The 14,157-nt window shown below is 40.9% G+C and overlaps 1 protein-coding gene across 5 annotated transcripts in view; it reads left to right on the forward strand.

Annotated features, from left to right (window-relative positions):
- Positions 1 to 14,157, forward strand: part of OIT3 (oncoprotein induced transcript 3) — a 27,550-nt gene continuing 13,393 nt past the window's right edge. For 3 of the 5 annotated variants that reach the window (XM_082406865.1, XM_082406868.1, XM_082406869.1), the window contains exons 1-4: positions 1 to 2,022; positions 5,934 to 6,308; positions 7,111 to 7,218; positions 12,352 to 12,474. In XM_082406865.1, the coding sequence (XP_082262991.1) occupies positions 1,917 to 2,022; positions 5,934 to 6,308; positions 7,111 to 7,218; positions 12,352 to 12,474 (712 nt within the window). In that variant the 5' untranslated portion in view covers positions 1 to 1,916. Of the gene's footprint in view, positions 2,023 to 3,491; positions 3,691 to 5,933; positions 6,309 to 7,110; positions 7,219 to 12,351; positions 12,475 to 14,157 lie in introns of those variants that run through there. The other 2 variants (XM_082406866.1, XM_082406867.1) reach the window with 2 other exon arrangements.

Below are 14,157 nucleotides of genomic sequence, written 5' to 3' on the forward strand. Positions count from 1 at the left end.
GAAAGGCCATTTATTGGAAATGCATACTGCTGTATAAATGATTGACAAAATGTTAACTATTATTGCAGCTGGGTACTCATTACTGTTTTTTCTACTTTGTATATATTTGAAATTTTTCAGCGTAAAAAATTAAAATGAAAGGGCTGGTCAACTAAAAAGGAAAAAATAGGAATAAGAAAAATATCCTACCATCCTGGGAAGGCTTGTTTACAGAACCAAAGGACTATCTGGTAAAAGTCCTTGACTCTGGCAATCAATCCTGGCAGCAAATCTGGGTTTATCTCATGCACACGTCCTCCGTTTCTCTGCAACACATATGAAGCAGTCAGATGGCTTCTCAGGGACAGGAAATTGCAGGGTTTTGTTATTTCTGTTAAGACCATTGCCACTTAGCAGCACTACCCTGCAATGAAACAGTTCCTTAGTCCCAGAGTCATCCATTGCTGCCATCAGATTGCAACTTAATAAGCTAATAATGATCAAGTTGCCTGTGTCCCACTAGCATTAGTGATAAAGTAGCTGAGTACAAGTTAAATCAGTGGAAACCCCTTGCTAGACTGTAAAGTCTGCTTGTGGGAACCTCTTTTACCTTAATCACTGTCAAATACCCGTGACCAGCATGTTACCTGGCCCCTAGTAAGCACTACTGTTTAACTGAACCGAAACCCTAGAGGAAAGGGGCCACAGTAATTTGAATGCTACTTAGTGTAGTAAGAAAATGTGCTAAAAGATTATGAAGACAAATTTAGGGACTACTTCCTAAAAGACAATAATATTTCTTTCCCAGGCACTAGAAATTCAGTTATTAGGAAAAGAAGCATAGATGAGGAAAGTTTAGGAATAACAGAAGCCCAAAGCATCAGGTCAAGGTAAGATTAGGAGAGAAAAATTTTGGTTTCACGTGGATCCTTGTTTAATATCATATTTAAAAACAAACAACAAACAAAAACCTATTCTCTACCCTTCTTTCTATCCTTCCCCTTCACATTATCTTCAGTAATAGTGCTTGCCAATTCTCATTCTACGCACTGTAGGATGTCAGGAAGCTGGCAAACTCCAAACCTGTAATTATTAAGGTTATGTCTAGTGACATGTAATATACAGGACCCTACATTGTCCCTCTCTTGTCTAAAAATGAAACTCTAGTAAACTTTGTCACTTACTTTTCAGTGTCGTCAATTTAATGAATAGTTCCTAATCTGAAGCCCCTACCCCTACCTTAGTGTGAGAATTAGTGAAATAAATAACACTTAACCATTTTAAATTTGCAGAAGAAAGGCATTATGAAAACATGAGATACTGCTGCTCAAACACAACTTAAACCTTGTTTCTTTAGGAAGTTTTGATACCAAAGACCATAATAAAACAGACTTGGATGCTTGCTTCAAGAGAATATTGTCCTCATTCCACACCTGTCCTTACTACTCTTTTGTGTGCTATTGTAAACTCCTTGACCACCTGACCAAGACATTTTCTAAAGATCATTTCCAAAAATTAGGCTTTATCTCATTCTCATGTAATGTGCAATGCTATGGCTGCAATATTATGAAATCAGTTCCTTGAAGTCACAAAACAAGATTTTGATGTGAGGGGATGTCCCTCTTTTAGAGTTCCCTTCTGGATAAGATACTGGAGGCCTCATTGCAGGGAAGTCTTGAGAAAAAAACAATAGGAGGATGAGGGATTGTGAGGGTTTTTCTTTTTTTTCCCCTAAAGAAAAATATCAATAAAATAACTCTGTTGACGGTGTAAAGCAGTGCTTCTATCTGGGGTCAAGGCCAGAGCAATGGACACCTTATCCCACTCATCCTCTTCCTCTGATAAAGCCCCAACCAGTACTGAAAAGTCTTCTTCACAACAGCCTAGAGGCCTTTTTTAAAAGTGTTTGAAAAAGAAGCGGACAAAGGAAAACTGAAATGAAGAGGATTTTCCAGTCTGTCTCTGGAGGCTGGTCCAAAAGGATGCTTCAGTTCCTGCTCTTCATCTGCCTCTTCATCACAGTAACACTTGGGTCACCAGTGGGTAAGTCTTGTGTCAAGTACTTGGCACAATGTACTTTTTGTTGGAGTAATTTGCTGTTATGTACAGGTTATTAAGAGCAAGATTCCAGTATCTTAAATACTGGTTCTAGAATAGGAGAAGAAAAGTCATTGAAAACCTATGGAGATATATTTTCAGAGAATTTCATTTTATGTTCCATTTAGCCTTTTGCCTGGGCATCCAAAATTTCCATGGATCTGCCAAATCCAAACAACTTTCCATGAGCTAAATATTTCTTGGAGTATCTGTAAAAGGAATCCTAACCTCTTTATATTCTAGGCACTTGTATAGTCCCAACTTTAAGAGGGAAAAAAAAATTTTTTTAGAGCAGAGGAGAGAGTTTTTTTTTTCATTAATACAAGGGACTGAGTGTGACCCTAAAGGCACAGATCTGGATAAATCAGACTTCTTAGTCTTGACATCTGAAAATATGACTTTTTGCAGAGACTGAGTGAATCTTAAACTGTCTCCCCCCTTGGTACCTCCAGACTTGATACAAAACTGGCCAACAAAGCAAAGTTTTAATTCCAGTTTGTAACAAATTTCTCTCTCCTTTTCCCATTAGAATTTAAGTTCTAACTAGAAGAGAGAGTGAGATGGCGAGAACCATCCTTCTTGGCACCTCTGAGAATCTCAGTGTTTAATTGTCCCTATTTCTTCGGGGTAACTAAGGCCTTGCTCTAGTACCTTTAAGAATAAACATTAAAAATAGGCTTGAGACCCTAAGGAGACATGTAAGACTAAATGTCATGTGGTATCCTGGATGGGATGCCAGAATAGACAAAAACAGGCAAAAACTAAAGAAATCTAAACTATGGACTTGAGTTAATAATAATGTATCAAAAAATAATAATAATAATAATGTATCAACACTGGTTCATTAATTGTGGCAAAGATACCATACTAGTGTACGATTGTTTCATAATAGAGGAAACTGGGTGCCAGAAAATGGGAACTTTTTGTACAATCTCCTCAATTATTCTCTAAATCTAAAACTGGTCTAAAAAAGTCTTAAAGATAGGTTTGAGCTAAGTTTAATCACCCTGTATTTGCTGCCAGTAAGTAACCAAGAGTCGCTTGAGTCAAAGTGGTCCTGCCCTCAACTTCCTCTCTGCTTTCTCCCCACTCTCTTCCCTGGCTTTCTCTTCCCTGGCTTACTCCTCCCAGGGTACCTCCTGTACCCTCCCACCAGACACCTTCTCCCTTCCCAGATCTTTTTTATTTTATTAATTTCTTTTCCAGACCTTCTAGGACGTTTGACTCAATGCCATAAGCAAGATAAAGGGAGAGCTTTGGGGGCTAGGGATTGGGTGGGGGTGCTGTTGCCTGAGAGGAGAGGGTAAGTGAGAGAAAAGGAGAAGAGCGGAGGGGGGAAGGGGGGAAGCGAAATGGGGAGAGGGGACGGAGGGAAGCGAAGGGGGAGAGGGAAGGAAGTAGAGGAGGAGCTTCCGGCCCGAGCGTGCGGGGGCAGAATCTGGCGACCGGTACTATCCGAGGGGCGGTGCCCGGGATGCGGACCTGGAGGGTGAGGGACGCCTGGTCCCCGGGACGAAAGGGCGGGGATGCTGACATTTGCTCTCTGCTTTCGGCCACGGCGAGGTGGCGGCCCTGGGGGCGCATGGACGTCCGGGCTGACGAGCGAACATCCTGGTAAATAAAGGCTGACCGGCTGTCTGCCAGCTGGGGCCCCCTGACTCGAACTTTGCCCACCGGGCTGTTCTCTGAAGCTCTCTCATTTGAGGGGTGAATTATGTGTGCGTGTGTATATATACGTCAGCAATTCAGGACGCAACATGCATAATACCGAATTCCAGGCTCCACATTGAGAGACTGAAAAAAGGAATTAACGCCAGCGGCCAGATTATTAAAGGATTAAATTACTCCCTTTAAAGGGGGTGAGTGGAATGGGTTTATTTAATGTTAGGAAATATTGCATGGGTAACTTTTAAAATATGTATTTAGTTCACAGAAGATAGTAAATTTCTCCTATTTGTGCCATGTATCACCTACAACGAGAGGAAGTAAACTTTCAACAAATAGCACAAGAAATGATAGTTAAATTTAAGGAAAAACTTTATAAATCATGAAACAGTTATTGAGGGAGGTTTAGGAATTTCTGTAAAAGCTATTAAAAGTTGAGTACTTAACCATGTCTTATAAAATTAGAGCCAAGGAGATGAACCAAATATTTCTATGAATTTATAATCACCTGTGAAATTGCCCTGGAAATCTGTCTTCATAAGAGAACTACAGCTGGGAGAGCAGAGAAGGGAATTTTTCCCTTTTCAGAGGGTAGAGAGTCTGTATGAGGACATTTCTTCCTCTCAAGGGACATCAAACCATGGTCTAGGGCACAGTCGGGAAACCGCAGGGACATTATAAGGAGAGGGTTGCTCCTGGCATGTGTAACTCTGCAAAAGTGTTACTTCCAGAATATGCAATATCCTACTTATTTCTTGTCCCAAACGGTTATTATACTCTCTATGGGGCCATAAGCACTAGGCTACACCCTCCTCTACATGTGACTGAAGTTTTGAGAGTAAACTTGAATTTGAAATGTAGACTGGGAAAACCCAAAATATTTTCTAGACAATTTAGATTTTATGATCATGGCCTATCCACACTTAATTATTGTGCAGTATTTGCTGAAGCTGAATTTCCTGCCCACAAAGTATATCAGCCTTAATATGAATTCCCTGCCTACAATGTCTATTAAGTCAGCCTCACATGCATTAAGAAGGATGGTACTCTGGCTAGGACTCCTTTCTAGAATTTCTTGATTTTATAGATTCTTTGTAAGAACAATTTGCCTGTGTTAATTCAATCTTTTCCTGAAATTGAGAGAAGCAGTGAACTGGGGATATTGGTGTATTCAGTCATTAAAATGTTTTTGATGAGATATTTGTCCATGTTAGTTATGCACTAAAAATGCATGCTTGAAATGTTGCTGTATTCTAGACAGTGATGCCCTGGCTAATTGTGAAGACACAAAGTTCATGGTGTTTTCAATAAGGTGATGGAACATGTACCAACATTCACATGGAGAGTATCTTTGGTAATTACTTGACACTATACTGTGTATTTCAAAGCAGCTGACATATGCCAGAGGCCTATTCCTTCTAAGGTGGAATGAGCTTTACACATTCATTATCAAGCCAAACTGCCTGCTAATGCAAAATTCCATCCAAAATCTTGCTTACAAATGACCATCCAGCTACTTTTTGAAAATTTCCAAAGATGAAGAGCTTACCACACTGTGATACAGCCTCTCCATTACTAGATAACTGAACTGAAATGCACTTCCCCGTAACAATTTGTTCTTGTCATTGTAACAGAAAGCTAATTCCTCTTTCGCAAGCCGTTCCAGATTTTTGAAGACTGATGCATATTCTTCAGGGTTGGTTTGTTTGGGTTTTTTTCCTCCGAACAGTAGTTCTCAGCTTCTTCCCCAGTAAATAATTGTTAGGCTCCCTTCTAAATCTGGTCACTTTCCTCTGGACATCAAGTTTGTCCATTACTTTCCTAAAATATAGCCTCCAGGTGTGAACACAGTACTCAAAATATAGTCTGACCAGTGCAGATTTCAGTGAGACTATAACCTCCCTTGGTCTGAACAACTATCCTATCAGATGATTACTCTGGATAAAAGGTTTAGTTCAATGCAAACACAAAACCTTAAATAGATTTGAAATAATTTTTCAAATGTAAAAGGCATTTATGAAATATGTTTACGTCAACTTGAGGAATCTTAAACAGCTACTTTTGGTGACTTTAGATTATCTCTTTCTTGAACTAAGAAGCCAAAATGTAAGACCACGAAGGTGGACTCAGGCTATTGCCACTGTGATCTGAAACATCACAAGGTGCCTCTGAGGTGTCCTTTTCATTCCCAGCCCTAGATCCTTGTTCTGCTTACATCAGCCTGAATGAGCCATGGAGGAACACTGACCACCAATTTGATGAGTCTCAAGGTTCCCCTCTGTGTGACAACAATGTGGATGGGGAGTGGTACCGCTTCACAGGCATGGCAGGAGATGCCATGCCCACCTTCTGCATACCAGAGAACCACTGTGGAACCCATGCACCTGTCTGGCTCAATGGCAGCCACCCTCTGGAAGGTGATGGCATTGTGCAACGCCAGGCCTGTGCGAGCTTCAGTGGGAACTGCTGCCTCTGGAACACCACGGTGGAGGTCAAGGCTTGCCCTGGAGGCTACTATGTGTATCGTCTGGCCAAGCCCAGCGTCTGCTTTCATGTCTACTGTGGTTGTGAGTACCTTCCCCTGGGCTCTTTTCCCTCCCCCACAAGGCCACATATGGCATCAAAGAGAAAAACGCTGTAAGAAATTTGGTTATGGTAGTATCTCAGAGCCTGAAGAACATTGATTTAGGGCCATGGATACCTCCAGATCATGATTTCTGAGGTCTGTTCTTAGATTTCTGAAAAATTCCTGAAGACTAGAAAGGGAAAGGAGCTATGACTTTGATCAGTTTTACTTTGTCTTCCACTCCATTCAAACAGAACAGTAGAAAGTGAAATGTTGACTTACGTTATTTAGTGTGGATTTCCAGCCTTTTTGAGCATGGAAGACCCCTTCTTAATATATATTTCAGACATCCATATGGTAGCATTGTGCTTAGTGCCCATTGATTTTTTAAATGATGTATAATGGGAAGAAGCCACTTGAGATCAGTAATACTTTTAAATGAATTTTCATGTTATTAATCCCATAAAAATCTGTATACATTTAAAAAATAGACTGCATAGAAGAGTAGGACATAATGCTTATCTAATCTACAGCTCATGTTTGCTGAGGTTTTAGATTTGCAGAAGGTCCATGGTCACCCAAGGGCCTGTGGATCTGAAGTTGGGACTCATTGGTCTCAATGACAGAACATGTCCCTAGGCAGCATCTCTTGCCATTGGGTTATATAAACCCTGATCAATGAAGAATTCTCTTGATGTTGGCTAGGAATTCATACCCCATTCTTGAACTCATGAGGCTTTCTCATGGATGAGAGTGTCCTCTGGTCCTTGCCCTTCATGAAAGGTCCTCTTTATGTTCCATAGATTTTTATGACATCTGTGATGAGGACTGCCACGGCAGCTGCCTGGATACCAGTGGGTGCACGTGCTCTCCAGGAACCGTGCTAGGCCCCGACAGACAGACATGCTTTGGTAAGAAACCCATCTTGCGGTAGAAACAGGCTATTAGGAGTAAAGGACAAATCAAAAACTCTTCCTGACTCAGAACGCCATCATTTTTCCAGTTTGTGTCTCTGAAAACTCAGAATGGAGTTTGACTTTTTAGTTCATAACTAAAGCCTCAAGCCAAATTTATATCATGTGTCGGGACAATCAGGGATTGCATTGTCCAATACACTAGCCACGAGCCATGTGTGGCTATGAAGCTCTTGAAATGTGGCTTGTGTGACTGAAAAACTGAATTGTAATTTTACTTAATTTTAATTTAAAAGCTAATATTTGATTCAGTCATTGGAAAACTAAAAATGTGTGGGACAACTTGAGTGAACTGTAAATTTTATGACTCTAAAATACAGCTCAAGCATTTCTGATGAAAATTTATCATCCAAATTGAGACATGCTATAAGTATAAAATACACACCAGATTTTGAAGATTAGTTCAAAAAAAGAATAAAAGATATCAATAATTTTAATATTGATTATATATTGAAATGAAATATTTTAGACATACTGGATTAAATGAAATCTATTTTTTTTAGTTTATTTTATTTATTTATGTATTATCTTTTGGCTGTATTGAGTCTTAGTTGCGGCACGTGGGATCCCTTTTTTTTTTTTTAATTAATAACTACTTTATTTATTTATTTATTTATTTATTTATTTATTTATTTTTGGCTGTGTTGGGTCTTCGTTTCATGCGAGGGCTTTCTCTAGTTGCGGCAAGCGGGGGCCACTCTTCATCGCGGTGCGCGGGCCTTTCACTATCGCGACCCCTCCCGTTGCGGGGCACAGGCTCCAGACGCGCAGGCTCAGCAGCTGTGGCTCACGGGCTTAGTTGCTCCGCGGCATGTGTGATCTTCCCAGACCAGGGCTCGAACCCGTGTCCCCTGCATTGGCAGGTGGACTCTCAACCACTGTGCCACCAGGGAAGCCCGGCACGTGGGATCTTCGTTGAGGCATGTGGGATCTTCAGTTGTGGCATGCGGGATCTTTCGTTGAGGCGCGTGGGTTTCTCTCTGGTTGTGGCACACAGGCTCCAGAGTGTGTGGGCTCTGTAGTTTGTGGCACGAGGGCTCTCTAGTTGAGGGACGTGGGCTCAGTAGTTGTGACGCGCCAGCTTAGTTGCCCCACAGTGTGTGGGATCTTAGTTCCCCAACCAGGGATTGAACCTGCGTCCCCTGCATTGGAAGGCAGATTCTCTACCACTGGACAACCAGGGAAGTCCCTGAAATTTATTAAGATTAATTTTACCAATGTCTTTTAACAAAATTTTTAATGTGACTACTAAGAAATTTTACATTACATGTGTGTCTTGCTTTGTATTTCTGTTGGATAGCGTTGGTCTAGAATTATCTAAGGACATACTCCTATAGCTTCACTAATATAATTTTGGTTTGTCTGAGTAGCAAGAAAGGGGAGTCAGATTATTTGTAAGAAATCCAGAGTTGTCCAATTGTATACATGTTTTGTTGTCTACAGCAGGGAGAAAATAGAGTTGAAAAACCCAGGACTGAAGATCATCTATTTTCTGTTTAGTGTTATGAAGCTTTTTGTATTCAGACTCAAATAGAGTTAAAACAAGTCTAGAGAGAAAGGGGAGGACTACCCCACAGCTGCCTCCTCCAGAAGAAGAGTAACAAGATCAGGATGGGATAGGGCATCAGGATGAAAGGGATATCAAAGGGTTCTTATTTTAGAAAAGCTTTTGTTCCTCAGTCTCTTTAATGAACTCCACTGGCCATCCCATGGAGCATGGTTAGGCACTCCCATAACAGTTGTTAGGGCTCTTGCCTGGTTGATTTTGACTATGTGATTTAATGTAAACAGGTTCGGGGTGTGGGGGACGATGGTTCCTACAATTCCCCTCAACCCCCCTCACACTACACACACACACACACACGCACGCACGCACGCGCGCGTGCGCGCGCGCATCTGTTGGAAAATATTTGGCTTCCTCTTAAGGCACGAGTTGTTCATTCATCTCTTCTTTTGTTTTAATATAACTTTTGAATAGGTAATGTATTTAAATGGCTCCCAAGTTAAACAGCATGAAGGTATACAGTGAAATATCTAGCTCTCTGTCCCCCATTTGCTCCATTTCCCTCTCCTCCAACTCCATCCCAAGTAAACTTTTTTTTTTTTAATATTTATTTTATTTCTTTATTTTTCTTTATTTTTTTGGCTGTGTCGGGTCTTAGCTGCAGCACGCGGGATCTTTCGTTGTGGAGCACGGGCTTCTCTCTAGTTGTGGCACATGCACTCCTGGGCACGTGGGCTCTATAGTTGTGGTGGCTCACGGGCTCTCTTGTTGAGGCGCGTGAGCTCAGTAGTTTTGGTGCGCAGGCTTAGTTGCCCCATGGCACGTGGGATCTTAGTTCACTGACCAGGGATCAAACCCACGTCCCCTGCATTGGAAGGTAGATTCTTTACCACTGGACCACCAGGGAAGTCCCCCAAGTAAACTCTTACATTATTTACTTACGTATGCTTCCAGGGTTTCTTCAGGCAGATATAAAAATAAAAATATACATATTTATTTATTTTTTGCCGTTTTTTAAACCAAAGGTTGCATATTATACACACCATACACATCTCTTGCTTAACAATTTATCTTGGACATCTCTGCCTATCGGGACATAGGGAAAAGCCCCCAGTTTCTGCCTGGGGCCTGTCTGTTGGTCTCAGGGAGATCATGAATTCCCTGAAATTAGAGGCAAAGTTTTGTGTTTATGTGCATGTGTCAATGTTACTTTAGTTTTTTAAAAAACATATAACAATTTTAATTATTTATTATAAATTATTTTTTTCAGGCAGAGAGTATAGGAAAATAATATAACAGACACTCATGTACCCAGATTTATAGCTAAATTTTTCTTCCTTTTTTAATTTTTAAAATTTTTTTAAAAAATTTATTTGTTTATTTTTGGCTGCGTTGGGTCTTCATTGCTGCATGTGGGCTTTCTCTAGTTGTGGCGAGCAGGGGCTACTCTTCGTTGCGGTGCATGGGCTTCTCATTGTGGTGACTTCTCTTGTTGCGAAGCGCAGGCTCTAGGTGCACGGGCTTTAGTAGCTGCAGCATGCAGGCTCAGTAGTTGTGGCTCGTGGGCTCTAGAGCGCAGGCTCAGTAGTTGTGGCTCACGACTTAGTTGCTCCGCGGCATGTGGGACCTTCCCGGACTAGGGCTCAAACCCATGTCCCCTACATTGGCAGGTGGATTCTTAACCACTGCACCACCAGGAAAGTCCCTCTTCCTTTTTTTAAAATAAAATTTTACAGATACAAATAAAGCCATCTCACTCCATCTCTTTTACCTCTCTCACCCTCCAGGGGTAGGCACTGTTCTGAAGTTAGTGTGTGTCCTCCTGGTCCCTGTTTTTATGCTTTTATTATTTATGTAATAAATAACAATAAAAACATAATATAACAATAACAATATATAGCATTGTTTTGTGTGTTCTTAAAATTAACATAAAAATGATACCTTACCTCACGTGTGAGATTTTCTCTAGAGTATACCCATAAAAGTGGAATTGCTGGGGCATAGAGTATCTAAGGCTGTAAGTGACAATAAACTCCCAGATAACAATGGCTTCAATAAGTAGAAGCGTGTTTCTCTCTCAGGTAAGAAAATCAGTCTCGAGGTAAGCAATCCAGGCTTTCGACAGAGGGTGAACCCAAGCACCAGTGTGGCCACTCCCAGGAGGGCTGCGAGCACCTCTAACCATCCACTGTCCAGGCAGTAGGGGCTCTGATGAAGGGTCTAATCTTATCAACTATATTTTTCATTTCTAAGAGTTCTGTATGTTTGTTTTGTTTCAATTCTGCCTTGTCTTCCTACACAATTTTATTTTGGTTACTGGCCTTTCTTTTATCTGTTTAGTAATTTTTTAAACCCTTGTATTATGGATTTTTCTGGATTATTCTGTCCTCTCCAGTTCAAAGCCTCCCATTTGTTATCTTGTCAGCTTTCTCATAGTGGATCATCTCCTCCTGCATAGTGTTTTATGATAAACCACCTTCTGTTGTAATTGTTTTTCTCTGATACTCCATTCTTATTACCTGGTTTGAGGAGCTTTTTTTTTTTTTACTACAGAGAGTTTTTCGATTGCTTTTGTCACAGAAGCTTCACCAGTCCAGGCCAAATTTTACATCAGTTTCTCAGTTTCAAGATCCCCATGCCAGGTGGGAATTATGAGTTCATACTTCAACCGTGGCAGGGCCCAACTTGGGGTTTATGAAGGCTCTTCTCCTTCCTAGAGCCTCAGGCAGAGAGCTCCTTACTTCTCTCCTGGGCCTCGGAGCAGAGTCCTTCTCCTCCCCCTTTCATTGTGGGGATACCTTTTCCAGGGTCCTAGACTTGAGCAGGGTTTCAGTTCCAGCTCATCTCCTCTCGTGGGCCCAAGGCCATGCCTTCTGTCACCTTGTGGGTATTTAAACCCCAGTCCCTGGTTTATAACCTATATCCAAGCCATGACAAATTTAGCTCCTCAGGCTCCCCTTTTTTTGTTTGTAGAAGGAATGGGGTTGACATTTGTTGCCAACTGTGCATTTTTTTTTTTATAGCAAGAGTCCATGTCCTTCATCAGATTCTCAAAAATGTTAGCAATCATTGCTTAAGTACAATGTGGGAATATTCCAATATTTAAAATAGATTTTGAGGGCAGTTGTTCATGTTATAAAGAAGACTGCTTCGCAAAAAATTCTGTCTAACATATCCTTCTGCGATGCAAATTCCTCTAATGCATTTAAAACACAGTTTGATTTATGTTTTATTTATTTAGCAAATCTTCAGGAATTGGAGAAAGTGAGACTCTCCAATACAAACAAGCAGGTGAACCCAAATAACAAAGGGGACTTCATTTCCCCAACAGTTTTGCCCTGAGGAGGGAACTGGCAAGCAACCAACTAACTGCCTCCCGCTCCAGCAGAGGGCAGAGGGACAAATAACTTGGTGGGGAGATGAGGTTAATAAAACTGATTATATTGGAGTTGGTTTGTAGAAAGTCTATGGACAGGATCTGAAAAGATGTGGAGTTTCTGCTAAGGGGCTTGGGAAAAGACTGCATGGCTCAGCAGTATGTAAATGGTGTGGTCTCTCTTCTACAGATGAAAATGAATGTGAACAAAACAATGGTGGCTGCAGCGAGATCTGTATAAACCTCAAAAATTCATATCGCTGTGAGTGTGGGGTTGGCCGTGTGCTAAGAAGTGATGGCAAGACATGTGAAGGTGAGATGGGCGAGAAGGGATTCACATCAGGAGCCCCCAGTAAGCCATTGGCTTATTCTTTGATGTTCATAAAACTGGCCAACGTCAGAAGAGAGTAACAATCTGGCTGTGTAAAGAAACCACAAATCATCATCACTGAGCATCATTGCAGGATGCTCGTGTTGCAGACAGAATGCAGTGTTGATTTTGTCTCCAAGCTTTAGCAGGAGGGAGCTGTTGCGTTTTGCAAGAGGCAAAGAGCTGCATTTTAATTTGGGGTATAAAAATAGGGTATTCCGTGTTTCTCAAACTTTAATGTGCCCACGAATCACCTGGGATCTTGTTAAAGTACAGGTTCTGATTCAGTAGGTCTGGGGTCAGGTGAAGATACTGCGTTTCTAAATAACTTCTAGGTGACACCTATGCTGCACATCCAGGGGGCACATCTGGAGTAGCAAGATAATGGAGGTAGGTAGCATAACAAATGGTTTACAGCAGTGTTTCTCAAACTTCCCTGCTGAGAATCACCTGGGTGCTTTTTTTTTCTTTTTTTAATTTTTTATTTATTATTTATTTATTATGTTTATTTTTGGCTGTGTTGGGTCTTCGTTTCTGTGTGAGGGCTTTCTCCAGTTGCGGAGAGTGGGGGCCGCTCTTCATCGCGGTGCGCGGGCCTCTCACTATCGCGGCCTCTCTTGTTGCGGAGCAGAGGCTCCAGACGCTCAGGCTCAGTAGTTGTGGCTCACGGGCCCAGTTGCTCCGCGGCATGTGGGATCTTCCCAGACCAGGGCTCGAACCCGTGTCCCCTGCATTGGCAGGCAGATTCTCAACCACTGCGCCACCAGGGAAGCCCCACCTGGGTGCTTTTAAAGCTGGCCTTTCCCAGGCCTCTCTCCTGGAAACTCTGGTTCAGTGGGGCGGGAGGGGCCTTACAGTTTGTGTTTTTACCAAGTTCCTAGGTGAGTCTTACCATCTTGGAAGTTTGGGAAAACATGAAGCCATTTTTTTTTACTCATATGCTTTGAATTTATTAGAGATTAATACATTTTTAGAGATAAGTAAACTTATCTATTTTTTTAAAGCCTATTGCGCATTTTATTCACATAATTTCTGAACATATTTGTATATAAACTTATCTATTTTTGATAGTAGAAATGCTGTATACATTTTATATAATTAAGTACTAAAAAGAATTTGTAATGTATGTCAAATAATTGAAATGGAAATTGTCTACTATTACGACATGAAACTTAGATAATGTCCCTTCTCTAAGGCCCTTGCAAATTATCCCAACTAAAATTTCATCACTCCCACTTTAATAAGTCTGAATCTCATGATATTGGGAGTTGAGAGACGAAAAAAGAAAAAAATTCTGCAGATTATATGAAGAGATAAATGGCTTAATTATCATTATTTACAGAGGACATATGATTTGTCCCAGAGGATAATTGAATTTGTGGCATAACAGATTATAATACTGCTTACGATTTCACTTTATTCTAGTTATATTCAAAATAATAAAATACTACCCCAAAAGGAAAAATCATAGCTAGTACTCACAATTCATTTCATGCAACAAAGTTTGCATTATTAACTCAGGGACCATTAACCAGGATATCAAACTACTGTCCCTTGGAAAAAGACTAAATGTACTTTAAATTTTATTGAATAAGAGTGATGTCCTGAATCCTCCTTAAATCTTAT

Source organism: Balaenoptera borealis (assembly GCF_965194805.1).
Source record: "Balaenoptera borealis genome assembly, chromosome: 10".
In the NCBI taxonomy this organism is placed as follows: domain Eukaryota; kingdom Metazoa; phylum Chordata; class Mammalia; order Artiodactyla; family Balaenopteridae; genus Balaenoptera; species Balaenoptera borealis.